This window comes from Eucyclogobius newberryi, unplaced genomic scaffold (genome assembly GCF_026437365.1).
Source record: "Eucyclogobius newberryi isolate DKJ021-1_F unplaced genomic scaffold, fEucNew1.0.hap1 SCAF_1, whole genome shotgun sequence".
In the NCBI taxonomy this organism is placed as follows: domain Eukaryota; kingdom Metazoa; phylum Chordata; class Actinopteri; order Gobiiformes; family Gobiidae; genus Eucyclogobius; species Eucyclogobius newberryi.
This window is the reverse complement of record NW_027315723.1, coordinates 32,705,082-32,728,686: the sequence shown is the minus strand read 5'-3', so window position 1 is coordinate 32,728,686 and position 23,605 is coordinate 32,705,082. Positions and strand designations below refer to the sequence as shown.

Genomic DNA, 23,605 nt, shown 5'->3' with positions numbered 1-23,605 from the left:
TTTATTTTGCAAAGCAACAAAGCACAAGCCTCGTTTGCATAGGAATTGTGGCGTTTTGTGATAGTTTTCTGCTCATATTGTTATTTAATAGTTCAATTTCAGTGTGATTGCTGGTGGCCAGAAGATTGTAAGCATCTATTCACAAACTTTCACACTCAATCATCAAACTTTTTTGCTCAGAAGAAAATCAGACAACTTTAGTCACTTATTACAACATTTTTAGGATGTTGCTAGCTTTAAATTAAATAACTTTCTGGCCATTAGATTTTGCTTTCTAACAAATGTTGCACATCAAAATAAATCTGAGATCCTACAAATCAAGTAAAATATGTATAACTTACGATAAACTGCTCGATGTCTCGTTCCATTCCCACGTTGGGCAGGTCCGGCATCATGTGAGCCACGACCTTGAATCCGGCGTCTTTGGACAAGTGGAAGGACTCGCACACGGCTTTCACAGTGTGACCTCTGAGGAAACACAGAAACAACCCTTCATCTGCTGTGTCTGCTGCTCATCCTCCTTTAATCCTGGGGCCAATCCGCAAAAATGGCTAAGCCCATAAGTTTGTCTTTATTATTAGGCTCCATAAACCAGGTGATGAAGCATTGCCAGAAACTGCACAAATGTATGAAGCATTGTACCATGACTTAAGAGTGCAACATTAAGGATTATTTTGCATTATGGTTTATGCCAAAACCTTGGATAAAGCAGAGGCCTGTATGGTTATTATGTTTTAGTCACGTTTCTTTACTTTAGATCATATATTTTTTATTATATTGACCTATAAGCAAATATATTAAAACCCTTAGCTATATTGCATTCAAGAATTATAAGGTTTAATAAACAATTAGTCTCTTTGCACACTCAATGACTGCATGGGAATATGGCAACATAAGACACAAGGTGCGGGCTCGATGGAGGAAATACAAAAAAAAATATTTGTTGAATTAGAGAAAAATGTCATGTTGTTGTCGTCAGATGGCATTAACTATGGAGTGTCTAAAGTAATTATTCCGTCTTAAAAGGAGAACTAAGTAAACAATTTTAACCTTATCAAACGTCTTTGTAAGTCTCTGTGATGGTTAAATATGTATTTTCTGGATGTTTGAAATGTCCGTCGTTGCCCCCTGCTGTTTCTGGGCGGAACATATTTGCAGGCATCAACCTGAAAACAACTCTGCTGAGAAACCCTGGGCTGCATGTGCACTATATGGAAACAGGAATGTAAAAAGTCCAGAGACAATAACTGAACTGTTCTTGGAGAGGTCGTGCTGTTGACATGAAGTTCAGAACAGCTGCTTGTGAGTGAGTGGGCACACAAACAGGAAATTACAACAGATTTCAGAGTGGAACATTTTGCCAGGTCTTGACCAGGTTTTATGATTCTGGGTGAGCTCACGCCTGCAGACAGACCACATCAAAACCTCGACTGAACTGAAACGTAACTCCTAGTTGTGGTTTAGTCCTGATCTAGTCCAGGTTTAGCTCGAACAGGACAAAACCAAGTCTACATCAAGTCTAAACTGGGCTCAAACCAGGAGTAAATTATGACACATCTGAATGCAGAGTCTCAGCCACAATGGTTCTATAATTAAATACATAAATACCTATTTTGAAACAGTAACTCACACAATCATTTGGGAGCTTTAATTGCAACCAGCAGTTACAGTTGTTTAATTTGTAATAATTGAAAGATGAGAAGATTAGTTCTCTCTAAAAGGAAATTAAACAGAATGAAATCTCAAGATTGTCAAAGACCGGTGTTGGGCAAATTAGGATTTAATATGTTATAATGCTGTATTAACATCAGAAATGGCGACCACAAAGGGGCCAGAACATCGGGAGAACGTAGCATTTATTTATCAGGCACAATGTACATAAGAAGTACAAGTATGTTTGTGCTTTAGGTTTGTTAAAGCTACAACCGACAAATGCGGAGAAGCCCAGGCTCTATTTATTTTATATCTGGCAAAGTTCAATGTTTTTGTATGTGATTATACTTACACTTATTTTGATGTTCTCTGACAATGTATTTTCACGAGAGAGCTGCAGGGGGAGCTCTATCGCCAAAGTTATTTAGTTAAAATACTGTTTAGTGGGTGCACTCTTAAAACTAAGAAACCTACAGAAGAGAAGCTCTGCTATAATTCATGAATAATAAAACATGTGCAGCGCAATTTATTTGTCTCAGAGTTCTTCATGCAAGAATCTCCTTGGGTTTGGAGCCATGATCTGGGACTTAGCAGAACTTTGGGAGGGTATCATTTTCCGACAATAAAAAGATGTGACAATCCGGTGCTTGCTTTGCTGAAATGCTGCCATGAGGAGGCATGGCTTTTCAGTTCTGCAGTTTCTATTATTGAGTCGTTTTAGATCAATCTTGCGATTCACAAAGAACAAAATGTAAATAAAATAACGATGCCTGTTCACTGGTTACTGCAGTCACTGACCTGTTGGTGTCGCGGGCCACGTCCTCGTACACGCTCTGCACTCCGATCTCGAGCCGCGTGCAGCCGTAGCCCAGCATGTCGCTCAAGTGCCGCTTCAGACAGTAGTCCGGCCGTGTCTCTATGGTGATCCCCACACATTTAGTATTACTGCGCTCAGAATACCTGGAAAATAAACAACGACGTCAACCAATTAAAAAAACTTAACCAGTGAATGTGAAAACTATTTTACACTGACACTTATTTTTGCATGTATTTATTTGATCATACTTTATATTCTTACTTTTATAAATCATTGTTTTGTATGTTTTACTACATCACCAAAGCTTGTGAATTTTGTTCACTGAAAAACTAATTCAGCTTCTTTATAGTCTTACCACATGGCTTATAAAACTAGGGCTGAGAATGACAGGGTTCCTCACAATTCCATACAATACACGGCTCATGATACAATAATATCACGATACATGCGATAATCAATATATTGCGCATGATATGCTATGATAGATCATTCATTTTTAAAGAACCCAATACATTTCAACAACATTTGTCTTTGTTAAACTACAGCCTGCACAATCTCAAAATCATCAAAACAGTCAAAATATCAAATAATTCGGGAATTTGGGAAATTATAGCAAGAATTACTCATGGCGATATATCGATACAGCAGCCCACGATATCGATATTGTATCACCAAATTTAGAATCACAGTATATCGATATTTTGGCACATCCCAATATAATACAGATCAAATCATGACAAGATGTTTCTGCCCTTAAAGGCGCAATGGACGATTTTTCGGCGATTTGAGAACGCAGGTGGAAGTGCGCATGCGCACTCCCCCGTGCGGACTGATACAACACATACGTGCGTTTGTTTGTTTATTAGCGCAACGGATCGCATCGCATCTCTCATCTCCCGTAGATTTCAGTCTTTTATGAGTCAACTCGAACAGTCTATCTCCGTCTTCATTTTGTCCCGTACACTGAGGGAACTATATTATGATAGATCAATGCGCTTAGACACGCGGGACAGTGGTGCTCTCGGGGGACGAGCCACATGCGGCTGCAGGTGAGCGGTAGGTGCGTTTTATGATTGATACTTGGCAGGACTAATCGGCAGTCCACGCCACGAGGAAATAAGACTCAGATTTTGGTCAAAAAAATCGTCCATTCAACCTTTAAGGCTTCCTTGTTTTACTATCTTAAATACAAGTAACTGTAATTATTAGTTTGTTGATTAGTCGAGGCAATAAGTGACATATTTATGCAAAAAAAAATGTATTTGATTTAATTATTCAAATAAGAATTGCTACCATAGTCTCATTAATCTGTAGGAACCACTGATTATTATAATATACATGTGAAAGGAGGTTAGAATAAAGAACAAAGTATACTTAGTATTGAAATGTATTTAAGGCATTGGATTTTCCATTTCAATAATAATAAACAATTTTAAATACATGGAATTCACTTAAGTAGAAGTAGTAAGCGATTAAAATGTTAGTACTCAAGTAAATGTACCTCATTACTACCCACCTCTGTTTCATCTAAAAGAGTCTATTTTACATGATATCATGTTTTGGATTTGGCTGGAAGGCCCGATATGAGCGAGACAGATCATTTAACAATCTCCATTTAGAAGCTGTGCAGCTCATTATGCAAACAATAACCTCCCATTAGGATACACTAATGCAATGTAAAGCAGAAAAACAATGTTGATCATGTATAATGGTATGTTAATGGGAATCTGAAGTGACACAGTGAAGTCTAAAATCATCTTAAAAACTGTGAGACAAAGCGGTATGGGATTTGTGTAAAATAATAGTAACGTCCATCAAACATGGACAGCAGTTTGTGTCGCCTGGTTGTGTCCAAGGACCTGATGTCAAGGGTCAAGGGCCATATGTGAATGACAGTGAAGAATTATCTGAACAGTAAAGCTGTAAAAAAAAAGATAATTTTCTGAGCACTCGAGCCTCAGTTGCAGGAGAATACAGGATTAACTCAAACATGTAGAAAATCAATACAACATTGAGTAAACTAATGATGAGGAAACACTGTAACATGATGAAAAGCTCATTCAAAAAGGGACAATTATGCAAAATCAACTTTAATACCTTACTGTGGAACAGGAAAAGCTATACCATCTCCATGGAGACGAGCAGGTGTCTCCACCAGTTAGGCATAGTGTGCCTCTCAAGTTTGTGTGACTGATTACCGTATTTTCCGGACTATAAGTCGCACCTTTTTTCATAGTTTTGGCCGGGGTGCGACTTATACTTATATTTATACTTATATACTTAGACTTATACTTATACTCCGGAGCGAATTATATGTGATATTATCTGTTATTTTCACACTTTCACACCGCATTTCATACTCCAGTGCAACTTATACATGTTTTTTCTTCTCTATAATGCATTTTTTGTGCTGGTGCGACTTATACTTAATGCTGAACCATGGTCTCTTTAAAATGTTATGAAGTGCAAACCATTTTTTATGCATAAACATGTGGGTAAATAAGTTAATTAAGTTTATTTGTTTAGCACTTTCCACAGACGCAGCTCATTAAGTGCTTTATCGGGGGAAACAAGATAGAAATAAATGCAAAGAGCAAAGTGTACATTAATAACAACTAAATTCTCTTATTGACAATGACTCTTGGATGAGAGTCGAAACGTCAATTTTTTTTTTCTAACCGAGTCCAGATGACTACAACTGAAGCTTTTTCTACAATTAATAACAACAACACTACACATTAAGTCAAAATCAGTCAGCCCTGAGCCTACAGTGTCAGGACATATAACAAACAGAGACAGTCCAATCTTTTACTTCCACCATAGCTATCTTTTAAATGTGTAACTATCTTGTGTAGCCAAATGACAATGACAAGCAGACCGACCGGAAAAGTGTTATTACTTCCTTCTTTGTGACATTCTAAGGACTTGATGATGGATGAAAAACGTAAACGAAGCTCACTAAGCGTTCAGCGGCAGAATACGAAATGCATTATCCACTCGTTTACCTTAGCCCCGCAATGGAGCTAAAAATTAACCAAGTACAGAGATAGACGGTGCGTTCAGTAGCCGTGAGACGCAGAACAGGTGCCCCTTCAAACGCATTTGTGATCGAAAACCCGAGAGCCCATCGAGAGGGCACATCATACACTTGTCATTTTATCCACTCCGGTTGCGGTCTTTGACCATTAGCTCCTCCGTGTTCCCTCTGCCTCTTCTGCCGGCAATAAATGTCCATCTTTTTACAGTCTGCTGGCTGATTTATACCAATTACACTGGTTTATGCTTCATGGAGGATGCTCAGATTGTATGAAATGAATCAATAAAAAGTCTATTATATGGGAGTGATTATCCGGGGGCGTCTTGCTGGGGGGGATCAGATTGCTAGTGGGGTTTGAGCAGACGTGAGAATCATATTTTTCAAAATATTTCTCGGCTGTATTAGGTTGCATTTCTATCTTACATTTGCGACTACAATGGACAGCTGGGCTTACTTGATTTAGATAAGGCTGAAACAAGTTAGTAAATTGTAACTGATAGATTATTGAGATAATAGTCAACAAATTTAGTAATCGAACAATTGTTTACTGGGTTATAAATGGACTTCAAAATGCTGAAACTAAACAGAAATTACTTTGAAAAGACATAGGAAACATGTATTTAGTGTTATTGATTAAAAACCTATGTTGTCTGTAAATACTCCTCTAGGATGTCCTCAACCAGGGTCATCTTGGCTTCATCTTGGTCAAATTTTGTAAACATCTGATATTTACGGGCTTTTTGCACTCTGAAAAAACTAATTGGTTAATCAAAATAATACATATATATATATATATTATATTATTTATTTTTTTAAATAATTGTTAGTTGCAGCCCTAAATTTAAACGCAGACGTGGCTCTGATGTGAAGCTGCAGGAAACTGGTTTGAAAGAGAGATGAAGGAGTTGTGTATGAAAGATCTTTAAGGCTGGGCTGGCCTTAAACAGTTACGGAGGATTGCGCTTCCAGCTCTCTCACACCCGCAGAGCCTAAAATGTCACCAACCACACATGGGAGTCACAGTAACCAGCCTTGAAGCGAAGAAGATGCTACCTGGTGGTAGCAAAATGTTTTTTTTTGATACATTAAATGGCTCAAAATCTTCATAATCTACTAATATAATCCAAACATTTTCTTCAGTTTATCCAGGGCCGGGTCACCGGTCCAAGTAGGGACTCCCAGACTTCCCGCACCCCAGACACTTCCTCTGGGGGGATCCCAAGGCTTTCACAGGCCAGCCGAGAGACAGTCTCTCCAGCGTGTCCTGGGTCTTCCCCGGGGCCTCTTCCCGGTGGGACATGCCCGAAACACCTCCCCAGGGAGGCGCCCAGGAGGCATCCGGAACAGATGCCTGAGCCACCTCAGCTGGCTCCTCTCGACATGGAGGACCAACAGCTCTATTCCGAGCTCCCCCTCCGAGCGCCCAGCCACCCGGCGGGGGAAACTCATTTCGACCGCTTGTATCCGCGATCTTGTTCTCTGATCTGGTCCATGTGTTTGTCTTGTATAAATTCAAAGACAATTAGGGTATTTTATTTATCTGCTTATTTACTTAATTAAGATGGAAAAGAATATGTATTTAAAAAAACATTTTGTTGTTCTGTATTTTAGACTAGATTATGGTTATGGTTGTTGTTATATAGTTTGTTTTCATGACATCTTTTTGGCATGGTAATGAATACAAATCCACCTCCAGCCCTGTATAGTACATGGTCTGTGCTGACAGGAGCAGAGGGCAAAGCTACAGAATCTCTTGAGTAATTCACAAAGTAGCATTTTTATCAGACATCCTCTGATAAACAACTTAGGCTCCACAGAGAAAGCCATTATTTGGTTCAATCACCTGTAAGAAGCAGTCAACAACTTCTTTGACTTTTAATCTATCTGGAAAGTTGGTCTGATAGTAAAATCCGTGTCCATTTTCGTTTTGAAGTAGCTAGAGCGGCTGAGAAAGAAATCAATGGCAGTAATAATTGAGGCAGATTTTTTGGAACGACCTCTGCCCATTTTTCTCTGAGATTCTTAATAGCCCAATTTCAACACTTTATCTGTGAAGATGGCGACTCAAGCTTGGCTTCCTTTGAAAGATAAGCAGGGAAAACCTCAATATATAGGGCAGTCTACATGCATTAAAATCTTAAACAACAAATATTATGCATTATTTGTATCGTTATTGGCCTTTAAATAAGCTCTTGAGTACCTTTACAATGTCATCTCATGTTTTAGAACGAAGAAAAAAATAAATAATGTTTACAACAACAACAAAAACTTAATGTCAGCCTGACAGTTCCCATGACAGAAATGTATTTTGTGCTCCATCTACTTGCTACAGAGGGAATTACACAGGAGAGGTATACTAATGTTAGCTTTCCTCTGACATGCTAATGCAGCCATGCAGTTGTAATGATCGTGATTTGAAGCAGAAATGCTCAGAATGAGTCTAGCGATAATTTATTAACTTAATAACAGCACAGAAAATCAGAGAAAATTAGAATGATGCGTTTTTGACACTTGGAGGAAGAGCACTTACAAAGCAGGATTCATTAAACCAGCATGAATGAAGATAAATACAGCTCCAGGTATGTTTTTGATGATGGAACGATGTTGTTCATGGTTAAAAGCTCAAAATAAATTTTGCATTATGTGTCCTTTAAATCATGGCCATAACACATCATGAGAATGGAGCTGGTTAAGTGAGGCACCTCTACTGAGAACTGTTGTTGTGTCCTTAAGCAAACATACACCCATCTTGCCTAGTGTGAATGTGGTGTGTGATTGGCAGCCTTGGGAGTAGTTGCACCAGGGAGAATAGAATGAATAAACAGAATTGTAAAACCCCTGGAAAAGTGCCATCAAAGACATTACGGTATTCTTTTTTATTGTTAACGGTTCAAGTTGCACTTGTGATACACAGACCTCAACCAGATCATACTTATTGGCACTTAAATTCTTCTGAATGGTTTTGATTTATTTTTTATCCCCGTTTGTGTACAGTTCTGGCTATTGCATTTGTAAAGTCATGTGTTTACCCAGATTAGTCCTGGCATTGGTCCTGGTGTGAAAACTGAGGTGCAACGGACAATATTCTGAATGTAAAACTTAATAAAATCTTATTGAACATTGCTGATGACTATATGCTCTCCACAGGATTTTCAATCTTCATTAAGACTGGTACATGAGCTCCCTCTGGTGGACAAAAAGCTAAAAATGAGAATGTTTAATCAAAGCATTGTTGTTTTTTCCTCCTCTTGTATAGTCTTTCATGTTGTGATGAAACTATAACTTTTCATGATAAATTGACGTCACAAGCTACATTTTGCTGACCTGACGGCCTCTGCCACGTTGTTGGAGGTGTGTCCGGAGAGAGCGTCATGTAGGTTCCTAATGAAGTAGTCTCTGTACTCCTCCGCAAGAGCCATGAACGTCCCACCCATAACTATGAACTCCACTTTGTCCACACTGTGTCCCAACTGTTTCAACTGCCAAAAACAAACAACAATTAGTTATTTATCATCTTTGTTCAAGCAATGAAAGGACTTCTTAGTTAGTTAAGCAATTTTTTATTTCGTTAAAGTGGGTTTTGTACCAGGTCTAGAACAAGCATTTGTTTAGACCTGATTCAGAAGTGACTTTGTGGGAATTTTATTTGACAACTATTGCTTTATTGCAAGTCAACTGTATTTTTGTTATTTAAAAAAACAACAACGCAAAAATAGATAAGACTGACAAAGCAAATAAAGTATGTATACTGATGAGATGAAGAATCTTCCATCCTTGCAGAATAAGTGCCCCTGAGTTAACGATACGGTTTGCTCAGCTGCATTCGACTAATGTGGGCATAAATTTGAATAGTGGTATAATTGGGGTCAGGCCTGGTCAGCCATTACTGTCGGGTGCTAAATATATTATTGATGTTCATGATTTCGCGATTTAGTCTATTAGAGCTTATGGTTCAACGACGGACTTTGGAATTAATGCAACATTGAACAGTTTTACAGCTGGTTTTACTGCAATCACCTGTATGTTTGGACATTCACAATATTGACGTTCAGAAAATGAGCTGCGTCAATTAGACAGAATTATGTAAAAAAGATCCATCGTTCAATAGCTTGGAAATGAACAATTGTGATTGATACCTGTTCCGCTCGATGTCTGGTCTGGAGGTAGGGGTCATATCGGGCTCTGATGGCTCGCATGGACGTCGGCTTGAGTAAAACACAAGAAGAGTTAACTGAATGTTGTGTTCCTTGCACTTTACGTTATTGAAACACCTTTACCACCATATTTGGGATTCAATTTGTACTGGAAATACCTTTGACATGTTTAATTACCGGTATGTAAAGTCACATTACCTCGTAGCCAGTGTAAGACTGTGTGGAGTACTCAAAGTCGGAGTCTGGACCCCCAGGACAGTAACTGCAAAGACAATAAACAATTAAATCATAATGAAAAAAAATCATTTAGGCTTTTAGATCTTAAAAAAAAAAAATCCCTAACAACATAAAGATACTTACACACAGATGTTGCCGGTGAAGTTGATGTGAGGACATCTGTGCGGCTTACACATCACAGCAACAACCGCAATCTGAGGCAAACAAATTGTACATTTCAATTCAAACAAAAATAAAATCTGTGTAATAAGGCAGTACAAAGTGTTCCTTTAAGTGGTCCGTACCCCACTAGCAGTGCGGATGGGTTTAGCCTTCAGTTTGGGCACCAGAGCTCGACGGTACTGAGGCGGAACAGCAGCTATTATGTCCACCAGACGAGGCTGACTCTCTAGACCATATTTAGCCGATGTCTTCGTCTTCACCCTGGTAACAAGAAGCAAATTACAAAGTGGATTCAAGCGGGAGATGGGGCAAAATGAGTGAAAATATGCCGTTTATGATTAAAAATGGACCGGCAAAAACGTTTTCTCCTTGTAGTGTAGGAAATTAGAGTCTAAAATTGTGGTCACTGGGATTAATTGTTCATTAAGTCCCAATATCAGGGTAGTTCCAAGTTTGGTCCAGTGAAATGAAAGACCATTTCAAGTCTTTTAGTGCTATTTAATGCCTGGAGAAAGAAAACTGTTGGATATTGGCTTTTCTTTTTATTACAGAACAAATATGTACATTTAAAAAATAAACTTTAATACTGATAAAAATGCATTGATAAAGAGTTAATACCCATTATAATATTATTATGGGATGTTTTACCAGAATCTTACAATATTTTTTATCAATGCCTAGCCATTGCATGTGGGAAAATTTTATTAAAAAACATTAAATATATCTACAAAAATTACCACATCTATAACAAGGATCGAGAAAATGCAAGACCATAATACTCTACTGCTGTAGAATGCAATGCATTTAAGGCCATAAAGTTGCTAGTGTAAAAATGTAATATATTTGAATGCTTCTAAGACCCAACGGCTACACATAATTATAGTAGCGGAAGTTTTAATTGTAGAAACAAAAATAAATTAAAATTAAATGATATAATTACACATATTTCTACATTCTTGAACAGGAACATAACCACCTGTAAACTGGGTCATGGAGTTAATAGTAGTTCTAACGAGCAGACCCACTTGTTCAGGTTGATGTCTCTCCCCTCCTCGTGAGCCTCCACCAGCTGCTTGATGACGTCTGTGATGGTCATCATCATCAGCTCCGCTCGACTCGCATCGTCTGGAAACACATTAAGACATAATGAGACAAAAGGAACACATTTCAGTCCACTTTGTGCTGGCAAGTATAGCGCTGGACCTATCTCAAGTACTTTTAAATTATTAATGCTCACTGCTGTAAATGATTAAGAATTATTTTGGATATAGTATAATAAAATATAAATATACACTTAATTATATGCTCTTGTAAATTACACACTCACTGTGCAACATGTCTGCAATTATACTTCTTTCCCCTTTATTTTTAACAATCACAATTTTTATATAATTTTATCAAATTAAAGGCCATTATAGAGATTTTGATATTAATGTCTGGATTCCTGAGCATGTACAAGAAAGACTTTTAATCAGTGCCATTTGATAAAAAAAATAGTCCAAATTCCAGTCGTATTCCAAAGTCCAAACAACATACTTTAGATTTTACCGAGAGGCTCTTCATTAAAAAGCCTCAAGCACTGACCATTAGGGATCTTTACATCAACTCTTGCAACGCTGGTGCCCACAGTCAGGACTAGACATGGACCGGCCTCCTGCTGGTGCCAGAGTCAGGACTAAACATGGACCGGCTTCCTGCTGGTGCCAGAGTCAGGACTAAACATGGACCGGCCTCCTGCTGGTGCCCAGAGTCAGGACTTAACATGGACCGGCCTCCTGCTGGTGCCAGAGTCAAGACTAAACATGGACCGGCCTCCTGCTGGTGCCAGAGTCAAGACTAAACATGGGAAATCTGCATTTAAGTTTTATGTAGCTAAAATCTGGAACAGTCTTCCTGAAGATGTGAGACAGGCTTCTACTCTGGCAATGTTCAAACCCTAACCCTAAAGCTAAAAACTGTTTTGTTTAGCTGTGCATCTTTTTAATGTCTTCAACTGTTTTGTGATTTCTGTCACATCTTTGTGATTTTAATGCATTTTCCCTGTGAAGCACTTTGAATTACCTTGAGCACAAATTGTGCAAATAAACCTGCCTTGCCTGGATATAGATCAAAAACTGCATAAAATAAGAGGGAGCCATAAAATATAATTAAAAGACTATTAAGTCTGATTTCTAAACTTTAGGCAGGAGCCTAAAATAGAAGTTTGTTAAACTGCAGCATATATTCTATAATACATAAGTCAAACTAAAAGTTAAAATTGATCCAAACGTTTTTATGTGCATATCTATTCCACCATTAGCAAGTAATTTGTTAATTGGAGATTTTGCATTAAACAAAGACAGAAGTGCACATTGTAATGGGACTAATGAAGCAAAAAAAAACTTCTATTCTTCCATTTCTTTGGATAGTTTTCCGGGACATCTTACTTACTTTAAAGTATTCTGTGTGTTCATAGTTACAGTTTGTGTTGGATAAGACCATGCAGCCCATTTACATGGACTTGTATGATTATATAGGGCCATGTTCTTGCTTTCTCTTTGATCTACACAAAACGGTAGTATTTATAAATCTGTAAAATCATTCGAAATAAAAATAAGTATTCTATTATTCAGTTCCGCAATTATACAAGTTAGCTTTAGCATGCAGCTAACCTAACCCAGTGTTGGCATTGAGGAGATTTAAACGTTCTGTCAAAGACTTACTCTTCTTCTTTGGCTTCCCCATGTCTTCACGCTGACAATGAAACAGATGTCAAACACAAGCAGCTTCAGTCGGAGGCGTCTGCATTAGAGTAATAACCCAAAAGTGCTATCAGCAGAAGTAAACAACCCCACGTTGCATCGTCTAAACACGGCTTTGCCGTACCAAGGTTAGAGGTGTCGTAAAAAGACGTGAGTATGGGAAAATTAAATACATTTCCTAATCAAAGTAAAATTTCCGTGACAGTGAAACCCGGAGCATGAGACTGTTACAAATATAATATAGGTCAAATTTATACAGCAAAAACGGCTTGTTTTTTGTTACAGCTTTTTAGTTTTTTTTTAAAATTATTTTGCATATTATCTTCAACGCATATTAATAATAACAGTATATTTGAGGGGATTTCTCAAGGAAGGATCGAGTTATATTCCCCGTGCACTAAAATAGATTTGGCTTTTGAAGTCAAAGACACATTTGAAAGTCATTGCGTTATATTTAGTCGGAAAATACATTTCAAACCAAAATGTGGCCTCTGAACTCAGCTAGTGGAGTGAAAATCAACTCATATCTATTTTGCTTTTGCCTTTTGCAGTCCGTTGTAACTCCCGTCAGTCCTCCGCAGCGGGGCGCCACACTCCGGGACACCGCTGCTGCCGCTCCCGGTGTGTGCGGCGGAACGGAGGCAAATTGGAAGAAGCACTTGGCTAAATCTCGGGCAAATCCCTTTAGCCGCGTCTTGATATGTGGTAACGACGATGGCTTCAGCGCCTTGATTCTGCGCCGCGTCCAGGAAATGCAACAGGTGGAAGAGCCGCGCGAGTGACCCGTGGACTGTCCGGTGAGTGCTTCTGGACATAAAGTAACCACAAAAACTTAAATATAACACACTAAACAACCCGCGCGACGCTCTTTCTGACATGTTCGTGTGTGATTTTGTTGCTTTTGTCTACAGCGCTAACGTCATGCTAGCTTCTGTGCGGGACAAGGACGTACACACTTTTGCACTATAACAACTTACGACGGTTTGTTCAAGACGCTTTTCTTTTCAATAACAAATCAATAGTTCTGCGTGAAGAAATAGTCCCTAATTGGTTGTAGCACGAGTGACTGCGTGACCCAGTGCGCTTATTTATAGTCGCATTGTCGCGCGCTGACGTCGTGGTCGCGTGTGAAGAGTGTGTGCAGTGTGGTGTATTGTTGTTTACTGTTGTTTATTGTGGTTTGTTGTTGTTTATTTCGCAGAGATCGGGCGCAAACATGGAGGAAAACGGCCTGAGCGACTCCAACGTGAAGGTGGCTGTACGTGTGCGGCCGATGAACAGGAGAGGTGAGTGTGTGACAGTGTGTGACAGCCACAGGACAAGGGCTTAATCATTACAACCAGGAATGTGACTGAACTCTTCTCACACCTCCAAAGATGAGGTTTGGCTTTCCCAGAGCACCGCCAGGTCTATGACAGGACCACGCCGTGTCACAGTACTCGGAACTGCTCCTGTGACTGCAAATAAAGAGCCCAAAATGTCATCAAATGCACTTTAAATTAGAGTGACACGTGACAGGTTCTCGTGGCACTCAGTTTGTTTTGATTGAACCTGTGTCCGTGCTTGTAAAATGACTGTAAAATGACTTCTGTGCATGTAAAATGACTTCTGTGCATGTGTGTTTTTGACTCTTCGTTGTCCACAGAACGATGACCGATTACGGTTGACACAACACGATTATTCCGATGAATTGTTGCAGCCCTAGATTGTAGTCGGGCCTGTTTTCTGTTTTGATATTGACAGGATTAGACAGCGAGGAAAAACAGGTTTCCCAGTTAATTCACTTTTTAAACATTAAAAAAAAAAATTGTTCATCAGTAAATAGTATTACTCAAATGCAAACACTACTACTCTTATGTATCTATTATTATTATTATTATTATTTACTGTATTTACCTTTTTGTTTTAATTAGGTAAAAACCCATTGAGATGAAGAGGTCTTTATCAAGGGTGACCTGGGGAAAAGTAAAGACGTAACAGCACACACGTTTTAAAACATGACACGTTTAAAAGTCTAATTTGTCCACCATTACTGTGTGTTCTGTACGGAGTCACAATAACTGCTGATTGACGTGTAATGCGTTCTGCTGACACCGGAACCACTTTAATGAGAGAATGTGACCAGGTTAAACGTTTGTCCTTCACTTACAGGAAGACAGAAGGAGATAGAAACAGAGTGCATGTGTTTTGCCGCAGTGTGAAGGATGTGGTGTTTGTACAGGCCGGTGCAGCTGAATCATCAGTGATAACACACCTTCCTGACTCTACATGTCCGAGGCTTTAGTGCACGTGGTTTATTTTACGAGCGCATGGAAAGTTATTGTGGCTGGTGCTCTTCACGCCAAACTAGACTGCGAAACTTTACAGTAAACATGATCGAAACTTTATTGTCATTCAGTCATACCATTTTCCTACCTATTCACAACTAAAATGAACATGAAAACCAAACAGTTTGATTTTTATTTGCTATTACTGGTATTGTTGTAAAAAAATGAAAAATAAATCAGATAGTAATTGATACTAATATTGTAACTAGTACCGAAACTTGATACTCCTTTTGAGGAAGTATCTAAACTAAAAAACTAAATTGCATAAACCGGAGTTGAAAAATTTCCTGAACTGTTTAATATGATCTTGAGTTTTATCAGAATTAGTATAAGATTACATAACAAAGAATGTACTGTATTATTTTGTGTCTAAACCCTTTACCCTGATTCTAAAAAGGAGCATTTATTAATTATTTGGACTACATTATTTTTTATTATTGAGAATGGTATCAAGAATCGAGTATATTAGTATCAAAATCAAATTTGAACACTGCTGTATGGTAGAGCGGCAACAATTAATCGTGATTAGTCGACTATAAGATATTTGTATTTTGATTATGGTAATTGTACAGACTCAAACTCTAAACAAAAATACCTTTTTATAAAAAAGACATCAGCATTATTAAGTAAAAATATCAAAGAAGAATAAACTATTTCTGATTTTCATCAATAATAAACTTAATTCATAAATATTCTCCACGTAGAAGCCGTCAGTCACCATATTTATTACATTTGTATTTGTTTAAAATGCAAAATAAATGTACAATAGAAATGATTGTTTGAATGTTCTATGACTACAATAATCATTAGTGACATACATAATCATGTTGGAAAGGCAAGTTTATTTGTGAAGCACAATTCAAAGTGCTTCACACAACAGGAGAAAATGCATTAAAATCATAAAACGGACAAAGACACTAAAGCGATGAGTGCAAATACAACATCTTCCACACTTCCCTACGATGGTGGCTTTTATTCCTGCATCTCTATTTGTATCACGGCGCTCCTAAACCATGCGTTTGTGTTCGCTAATTAAATCTGTTCCTCTTTTGACAGAAAAAGATCTGAACACAAAATGCGTGGTGGAAATGGAGGGGAATCAGACTGTTTTGCATCCGGCCATTAACAACGCAAACAAAGGCGATCCTCGGTGAGTATAATTTGATGCAGTTCACTCACATCTGCGTTTGTCGCTCGAGTTTCCTATGTGAACGTGTCTGATGCGCAGTCGACATAGATACGGACCGTTTCACGCCCTGTTCTGGATTTGCCTTGAGGCACGTGACCTTGTGCAGTCAGTTCTTTGGTAATTCGTTGTGTTTACATACAGTTCAATAGTAAAGCACTAAGTAAACATGGCTCTGTGTGTCGAATGTGGTTTCAGTATTGTAGTAACGTGTGTGCGGTTTTACATTATTGTACTGTATTTTCTGGACTATAAGTCTCACCTGCCAAAAAATGCATAATAAAGAAGAAAAAAACATAAGTTGCACTGGAGTATGAAATGCGGTTGCAAGTGTGAAAATAACAATATCATATATAAGTCGCTGCGGAGTATAAGTATAAAAATATAAGTATAAGTCGCACTCGACCAAAACTATGAAAAAAGGTCCGACTTATAGTCCGGAAAATATGGTAATCGAATCGTTGGCACCAAGGTTGTTTGGTTTATTGATGATCGTGATTATTTAGGTCAGTTTAATTGCAAGAACTAAAAGTAATAATTATGGTATTATTAAGGTAAATTAAGTGTTTTTAATTTATTCTGAGGTAAACTTTTTTTTTTTTACAAAAAAAGCATTTATATATATATAAGTACTTTTTATCTGTCATATTTACTTTTGTCATTCAGACAGTTCAGTTTCATAAAGTGTGTCACAAATCTGAGAAATAGTAATATGTTGGATCAGATTTCACGCTGTCTCACTAATAATCATGATTAAACGTTAAATTGTATAAACGATGAATTGCATAATTGACAATAGAAAATAGTCGTAATCTGGACTGTACAACTCAAACGCATGTGAAAAGACTTTGTAACAAAGACGGTGCATTATTGAATCAAAACATAAAAAAAAAAATGAAAAAGTCAGATTTTCATCATTTATACACATCATTTGTAAATATTCTTTATCTAGATGCCTTCAAACACCATTTGGTTTATAATGTATTTAAAAATGTAGAACAGAAATAATTGCTTGACTAGTCTACTACTAAAATAACACTTATAAATCAGTCAGTTGCAGCCCTAGTTAGTAGAAAACGATGGTGAAATTGCACAGTCTGCACTAATCCCGCTTCAGAGACACTGAAGTGGCTGCAACGTTTGTACAGAGTCTTTCAGCGCGGCCCCGCCCTTCCTCCCCCACTCCGCTCCATTCCTCTCTTTACAAAGGGAGTGTCTGTTCCACGTGAGACCTGCTCAGGTATTCAACCCAGGAAGGAATCACTACTGTTCAGGCTGTTTACAAAGAGGCATAAGAAATAACTCAGTCGCTCTTCTTTGGCAGTGATAAAGCCAAAGTCGAGGAAGTGTCTTGCCCAGTGGCGGAAAGTAATTTTTACCGTTGATATTTTGTACTTTCTGCTCGACTACATTTAACTGGACTAAAAAGTACTTTTCTTTACTGCTTTAGAATACCTGAAATGGCTGAGGAATTATTTTTTAGAACCTTAATATTGCAGTTTGTTATGTAACGTAGACAAAAATATAAACATTAAAAAAAACGGCTATAAACATTTAGAAATATTTTTTAGCCAGATCACTACATTTGGTGCTTTATTAGTTCGCGAAATGTTAAATACTTGTAATTAGTAAGTAAGTACATTTTTTTTAGTAGTACATTTTTAAAAAGGGTACTTGAATACTTTTTAATTAAGTCGATTTTTTTCGTGTCTCACTTTTACTTGAGTAATTTTCTTTGCTCCTGTTTCTGTACTTTTAAAGAAAGGAGAACTGAGTAACATGGGTGATAGATGCAGCTCCCCTGTGAAATAATTTATTCATCATAATAAGTATAATCGCATACAAAAACATTTCACATGGCTGAATATTAAAGAGCCAGGGTTTCTCCGCAGAGTTGTCTTTAGGTTGATGTTGGCAAAAGTTGAAAGGCTGGTTTTCCACTCAGAGGGAAATGACAGGCACTTCAAACACCCCAAAAATACATATTAAGATAAGATAAGATAATCCTTTATTGTCCCACATGGGGAAATTTAAACTAAAATTAAAATTTAATTTAAAAATAAAATTAAACTATATCAAGGACTTTCAAAGACGTTCAAAGGTGAATTAGTATTATGAATGACCGTTTGCTTTATTTACCATAATTATATAATAATAATCAAAATATAGTACCGCCACACTGTGACACCAGGTGCTTCTAATTAGCTCGTTTAAATAGTAGAAGTGTTCCACCCACACTGAACTACAGCGCCTCATAGTGGCAGGGAGTGTATATGGCTACACTTGGTCTTGTCCAAAGTTCCAGTGGTATTTAAGTGATAAGTACCAAGGCTGGAGTCAAGAAATCCATGTTCCACTAAAGACATGAGCTGCTGATAGATTAGTCCAGTGTTTTCAACTTCTTTTGAGTCATGGCACACCACCTACTAGGGATGTCACAATATAAGATATTAGTGTTACAATGATTAAAAGATAAAACATCTCAATTTAACGATTATTCACGATTATTGACTTTTCATTTCTGTCATTTCTTTCATTCTCGTTGTTTTTTCGTTGTTGAAGTAAAAATACTCCATTTTGCTTCTAAAATCATCTTGATTATTGTTTTTTGGATGTTACGATTATATTGTGACCTGGATAATCACAATTTTCGATGAACCAAATAATCTTGACATCCCTACCACCTACTGAAACATGACCCAAAAAATCAAAATAATGTGACGAATATTGTCCATGTCACTACCTGGTTCTTGCTTTCTTTTTTGGGCTTACTTGGAACATTGCAAAACTCTAACTCGGATAGTAATTCAAGGCACACCTGGCAATACCTCAAGAGTGTGTCTGATCAAGGGATCAGTCGACTAAAGGGGACAGTGGTCGTGAAACTGGAAAAAACTCTCAACACTTTTCAGTCTCTTTATGACGTGCCCATGGATCTGACCCACACTGCACTCACAGGGCTACATCAGCACTATTTATACTAACTAGGAAACTGTGTCTTGATGTAAAAGGCAGATTCACAATTCATTTCCAAATCTTCAGCTGGCTCACTCTGTACCTCCTTCTTTCTGTTGTGGCCCCATATAAATCAAATAAAGTCGACTAACACAAAGTTTTGTCTGACCTAAACACCATCGACTGTTTAATCGATTAAACTTCAAAAGGCCGACAGCCGTAATAACTATTATATCGACTTTTTTTTTTACGTCACTCTTTATTGTCTGGACTTTTTATTGGATTAGCAGTTACCTCTTTCTTCCTGTTTTTTAACGTACAATGACATTTGAGCTGCCGAAGGTTGAATAGTTGGCCTGTGATTGTTACGCTTTCTGGAGTTGAATTGTTATTTTTTTAATCGCTACATTTCATGAAACAATCAGAATTTGGCGATTTGGTGCCACATGAAACGATGAATAATAATAGTAAAAACATAAACTATGATAAAGGAAAGGCCTGCTATAAATAAAGTGTTACATAAAAATGAATATAAATACAAAAATGAACAGTATGGGCATGACAACGGCACAAAACTACATATATTGTACTTAAAAATGTGTTCTCGTGGGCCACTTTTCATGGCTTTTGCAGGAGCTGATCATTGCTTTCTAGTTGCTGTTGAGGTCCAAGTTTTCAACCCTTCAGATTGTTACATTTCTTGCGCTGTTCACTCCGCCGTTGTGACGTTTTAGGCTTTCTGGTGCGCCAGGTACAAAGATGCCGGCTGGAAGCGTTCTGCCCTTCTCGGGTTTCTGCGTGGGCCCGACTCCCTTCGCCACGGGAGCGAATAAAACGGCGTCTTTGTTTGGTAGCGTTTGATTGTTCTTTTGTTTTTTTTCCGCACAACACTGGTCCCTCTGCCTCGACACGCTTCACTGTGGTATGTTTCCCCTTGGGCCTCCATCGGAACAGGTTCGACAGGATCAATCCGTCACGGCCTCGTTTGGGAAGTCGAGGAAGTCGGTTGTTCAAACGAAACGGGCGGAGGAGCTCGGACGATCTCGAACTGATCGATCGGTCGGCTCAAATGAGGCGTGGCATTAGCAAAAGCTCTCAAAACTCGAATACCAACCATTCGCCCACTCAGTACATAAAATGATATATAGGTGGATATGAACGTCACTAAACGCTTTTATTATTGACAACAATCACTAAAACGCGAGACGAGACAAATATACTACTATTAACTGCTAACTGTGTATTTGTATATAAAAGTTCTCAAATATCCATCTAACTCATTCCAAGCCTTCTCATTTTTTGTGCTATACATATTTTACAATCCCAGTAAAATATTTGGTTGACTAATATACATTTAGATCGACTTAGACCGATTAATCGACTAAATAAAAGGACTACAGCCCTCGCAATCTTGTACACAGCAATTAATTATGGCCTTATTTCAGCCCCAAGTTCACTCTGTTATTTTTTCGATTACTTTATTTGTGTGTAAAGAGCTAACAACTTCAACGTGACAAACGGGTCTGTCACGATAATTACTACAGTATATCAACTGTATAATGGAATTGGATTATTCAAAGAGAAATCAGTGTCAAGCTTCCAAAAGTTGGAAACTAAAAAGTGTAAATCAGTCTACGGCGTGAACAATACGTCTCTGTCTGTAACTTGGACACAAACGCTTCTGTACACAAACGCTGTACAGGTTGCATAAAACTACATCAAAGTCCATTTTACAATATTTGTCACTGTGTTTTTGTCAGATTATGTAGTTAGTAACTGTCCTCCTGCTGCTTTATTATATACATGATGTCATTAAAGTGTTGATACTTTGGTTTTCTATATGATGCAACAAAACCTTGTGACAGAATATTGCAAGACGATCTATTGTCGCAGCCCTTTTGGTGTTTCCACAAATATCACTGTTACATTATCTTATATTGTCTGTTATATTACATTGAAGCTCATGTTTTTATTAAATGTTTTATCGGGATTCTTCTGGTTCTAGGATCTGGATCTATGTACTGGGATTTTACATAAATTATACAATATTTGATGCATTATTTGATACATATTTCCTCTCCTCTCTGCCTCTTGGTGGTGGTTATATTTGGCGCCGCTGGAGTCTGTCAGTCACTCCAGGTTCCTCAAGTTAATAAGGCTTTAGTATTGTAGTTTAGTTGAATTACACCCGTTTGAACATTAATTTTCTTTCTTCTTACACCATTATTATTTACAGATGGTTAAAAAAAAAAGCTTTCTGCGGTTGTTACATTGGACGACACAAACTACCACAGTCTGATTTCATTACTGTGCTATTATGTTTTGATCCTTGTCACCATGTGTGCATATTTTCATAATTTTCCTGGGCAACTTATCTTTTGCATTTTTGACCAGAAATAGCGGTTGTGCGGCAGCCGTTGTTTGACTTTCCGTCGCGGCCGTTCTGACTTTCTAAAGCATGTTCTTTGCTAGAGCTGATAAGATTTCAGTGTGTTCAAAGCCTGATAAACATTAGCTTTAGTGACTCCTCAGATCTGTCCAGTTATCTCAGGAATGTCCTCCGCGTCCGGGACAGGGCAGGAGTTAAAGTTGCTCTTTCATGGAGGGCCAGCGCGCACACTGGGAGCCCTTGTTTTATTACAGCCCCCAAGTGCGGCCAAACTTACTTTTTTTTTTTTCACTCCCCAAATTACTTTTTCTGCTCGAACGGAGGCTGTGTGTTTTCTCATGCCGAGTAGCTGCAGTGTGAATGGCCCCCCCAAAAGTGTAATTAAAAAAGCCTGGGAGTGCAAATAGATTTGGAGAAAGCGGGAGTTATTAGCAGTTTCCATATGAATAATGACTCTATAGTTGGCTTGCGTCGTGTGAAAACGAAAAAGTCTTTGTTTTGTGTAGACTATTGTTGTATGTTTCTAGTCTGCTGGCTCAATAAATGCACTTCTATACAATGAAACACGGAAAGTTTAAGTTTTAATGCAGTAGGTTATTTACTTTTTTAGCTCTTCCACTCTTTGGCATAGAAAGAAATGAGCAGAAGTTCATAACATACAGTTGCCAAATCGCCCTGAAAAGCCTTTAGCGTTAGTTTATATTTGGGTATTTAAGCTTTAAAAAGTGGGCTGCACAATATATTGCAATTTAAATGTTTGTAGCGCAATTATAAAATTGTAAAGGCTGGACATTTTTTCAGGATTATTGTCAAAATATCCTTTACTTTTATAGAAAAATCCTGTCGTACCTGTAGTTTGAACACTGCTTTTTAAACATGATATCAAATTACAACTAGATTTTCTCTTTTTACTCAAACTTATGCTGCCTTTTATTTTATTCTAGGTCCCCATTAGTTATTAAAGCAACACTAACTTCCTCCAGGGGTCCACGTGTTCTAAAACAGAAAATAATCACCATTTAGTCTCAAAACGATACTTCTTGGCAAAGCGAGATCACATTTTGATTACACTTTAATGGTCTCCAATAGTATTATGAGAGACTTGAGTTAGTCTTATGTTGTTTTACGTCTTAAACAACATTTTACTGTATTTAAGTGCGTTATGTGGAGTGCTTCTGATGCCGCTCGGAGGCTCTGTTTCTTACAGCGACTGAAGGTCAAATTCTCTCAACTCACCTTGAGCCAAAGAAAGAGGATTAAGAACCTCCTGAATTTGTCAGCGTTGCAATCATTAAACAACTGGTGACAGTAACTGCAGAGCCACATCATTGCTGATTGTTAATTTTGTTAAAGTGTTACAATAAATATTCAAGTGCTAATACAATTCGGCATTGGGCTAAAAAAGAAGAATGAGATGAGATACATTTATAATAGTTGAATCAATGTATATTATGTTACATATTTGAAGTCCAAACGATACGATCATTTAAAAGGAATTGCATTTTAATAATGCATCTTTTTGCCTTTTTCTTTCAGAAACCAGCCCAAAGTAAGTACTGTAATTACACAATGCCAACATGTTTTTAAATGTGTCATTAAAAACCTTGTCCTTTCACTTGCAGGTTTTCGCCTACGACCACTGCTTCTGGTCCATAGACGAGGCGGAGAAAGACAAGTTTGCAGGTGTTTTTGCTACAAGCGCTTTGTTTTGTTTTGTTTCTATTTTAGTTTGTTCCCATTTTAGAGCTCCGAGTCATTTATCAAACGTATCTTCTCGCTGGACATTGGAAACTATTTGTTTAGGAACTGACTGCATATGGTGGGAACTGCGTCTGAACTGTAGACTGAAAAGTTGTACCAATTTTGGGTGAAGAGAAAAACAAACTCAAAAAAATGTATAAAGAAAGCAGCGAAGATAACATTTTATCTGATCAATGTGTTACATAT

The 23,605-nt window shown here is 37.8% G+C and overlaps 2 protein-coding genes across 5 annotated transcripts in view; one reads left to right on the top strand and one right to left on the bottom strand.

Moving 5' to 3' along the window:
* The window catches only part of elp3 (elongator acetyltransferase complex subunit 3), a 32,329-nt gene extending 19,397 nt beyond the window's left edge, over positions 1-12,932 (bottom strand). Inside the window, exons 1-9 of the mRNA XM_072443895.1 lie at positions 12,763-12,932; positions 11,086-11,185; positions 10,183-10,321; positions 10,022-10,092; positions 9,860-9,923; positions 9,644-9,712; positions 8,832-8,986; positions 2,452-2,613; positions 342-468 (exon numbers count right to left, since the gene is read on the bottom strand). Coding sequence (XP_072299996.1) covers positions 342-468; positions 2,452-2,613; positions 8,832-8,986; positions 9,644-9,712; positions 9,860-9,923; positions 10,022-10,092; positions 10,183-10,321; positions 11,086-11,185; positions 12,763-12,784 — 909 coding nt within the window. The 5' untranslated portion in view covers positions 12,785-12,932. The remainder of the gene's footprint in view (positions 1-341; positions 469-2,451; positions 2,614-8,831; positions 8,987-9,643; positions 9,713-9,859; positions 9,924-10,021; positions 10,093-10,182; positions 10,322-11,085; positions 11,186-12,762) is intronic.
* A 518-nt stretch (positions 12,933-13,450) lies between these two features.
* Positions 13,451-23,605, top strand: part of LOC140359066 (kinesin-like protein KIF13B) — a 48,494-nt gene continuing 38,339 nt past the window's right edge. For 3 of the 4 annotated variants that reach the window (XM_072443956.1, XM_072443963.1, XM_072443944.1), the window contains exons 1-5: positions 13,451-13,598; positions 14,003-14,087; positions 16,185-16,278; positions 23,195-23,207; positions 23,281-23,341. In XM_072443956.1, the coding sequence (XP_072300057.1) occupies positions 14,018-14,087; positions 16,185-16,278; positions 23,195-23,207; positions 23,281-23,341 (238 nt within the window). In that variant the 5' untranslated portion in view covers positions 13,451-13,598; positions 14,003-14,017. Of the gene's footprint in view, positions 13,599-13,712; positions 13,783-14,002; positions 14,088-16,184; positions 16,279-23,194; positions 23,208-23,280; positions 23,342-23,605 lie in introns of all 4 variants that reach the window. The other variant, XM_072443951.1, reaches the window with a different exon arrangement.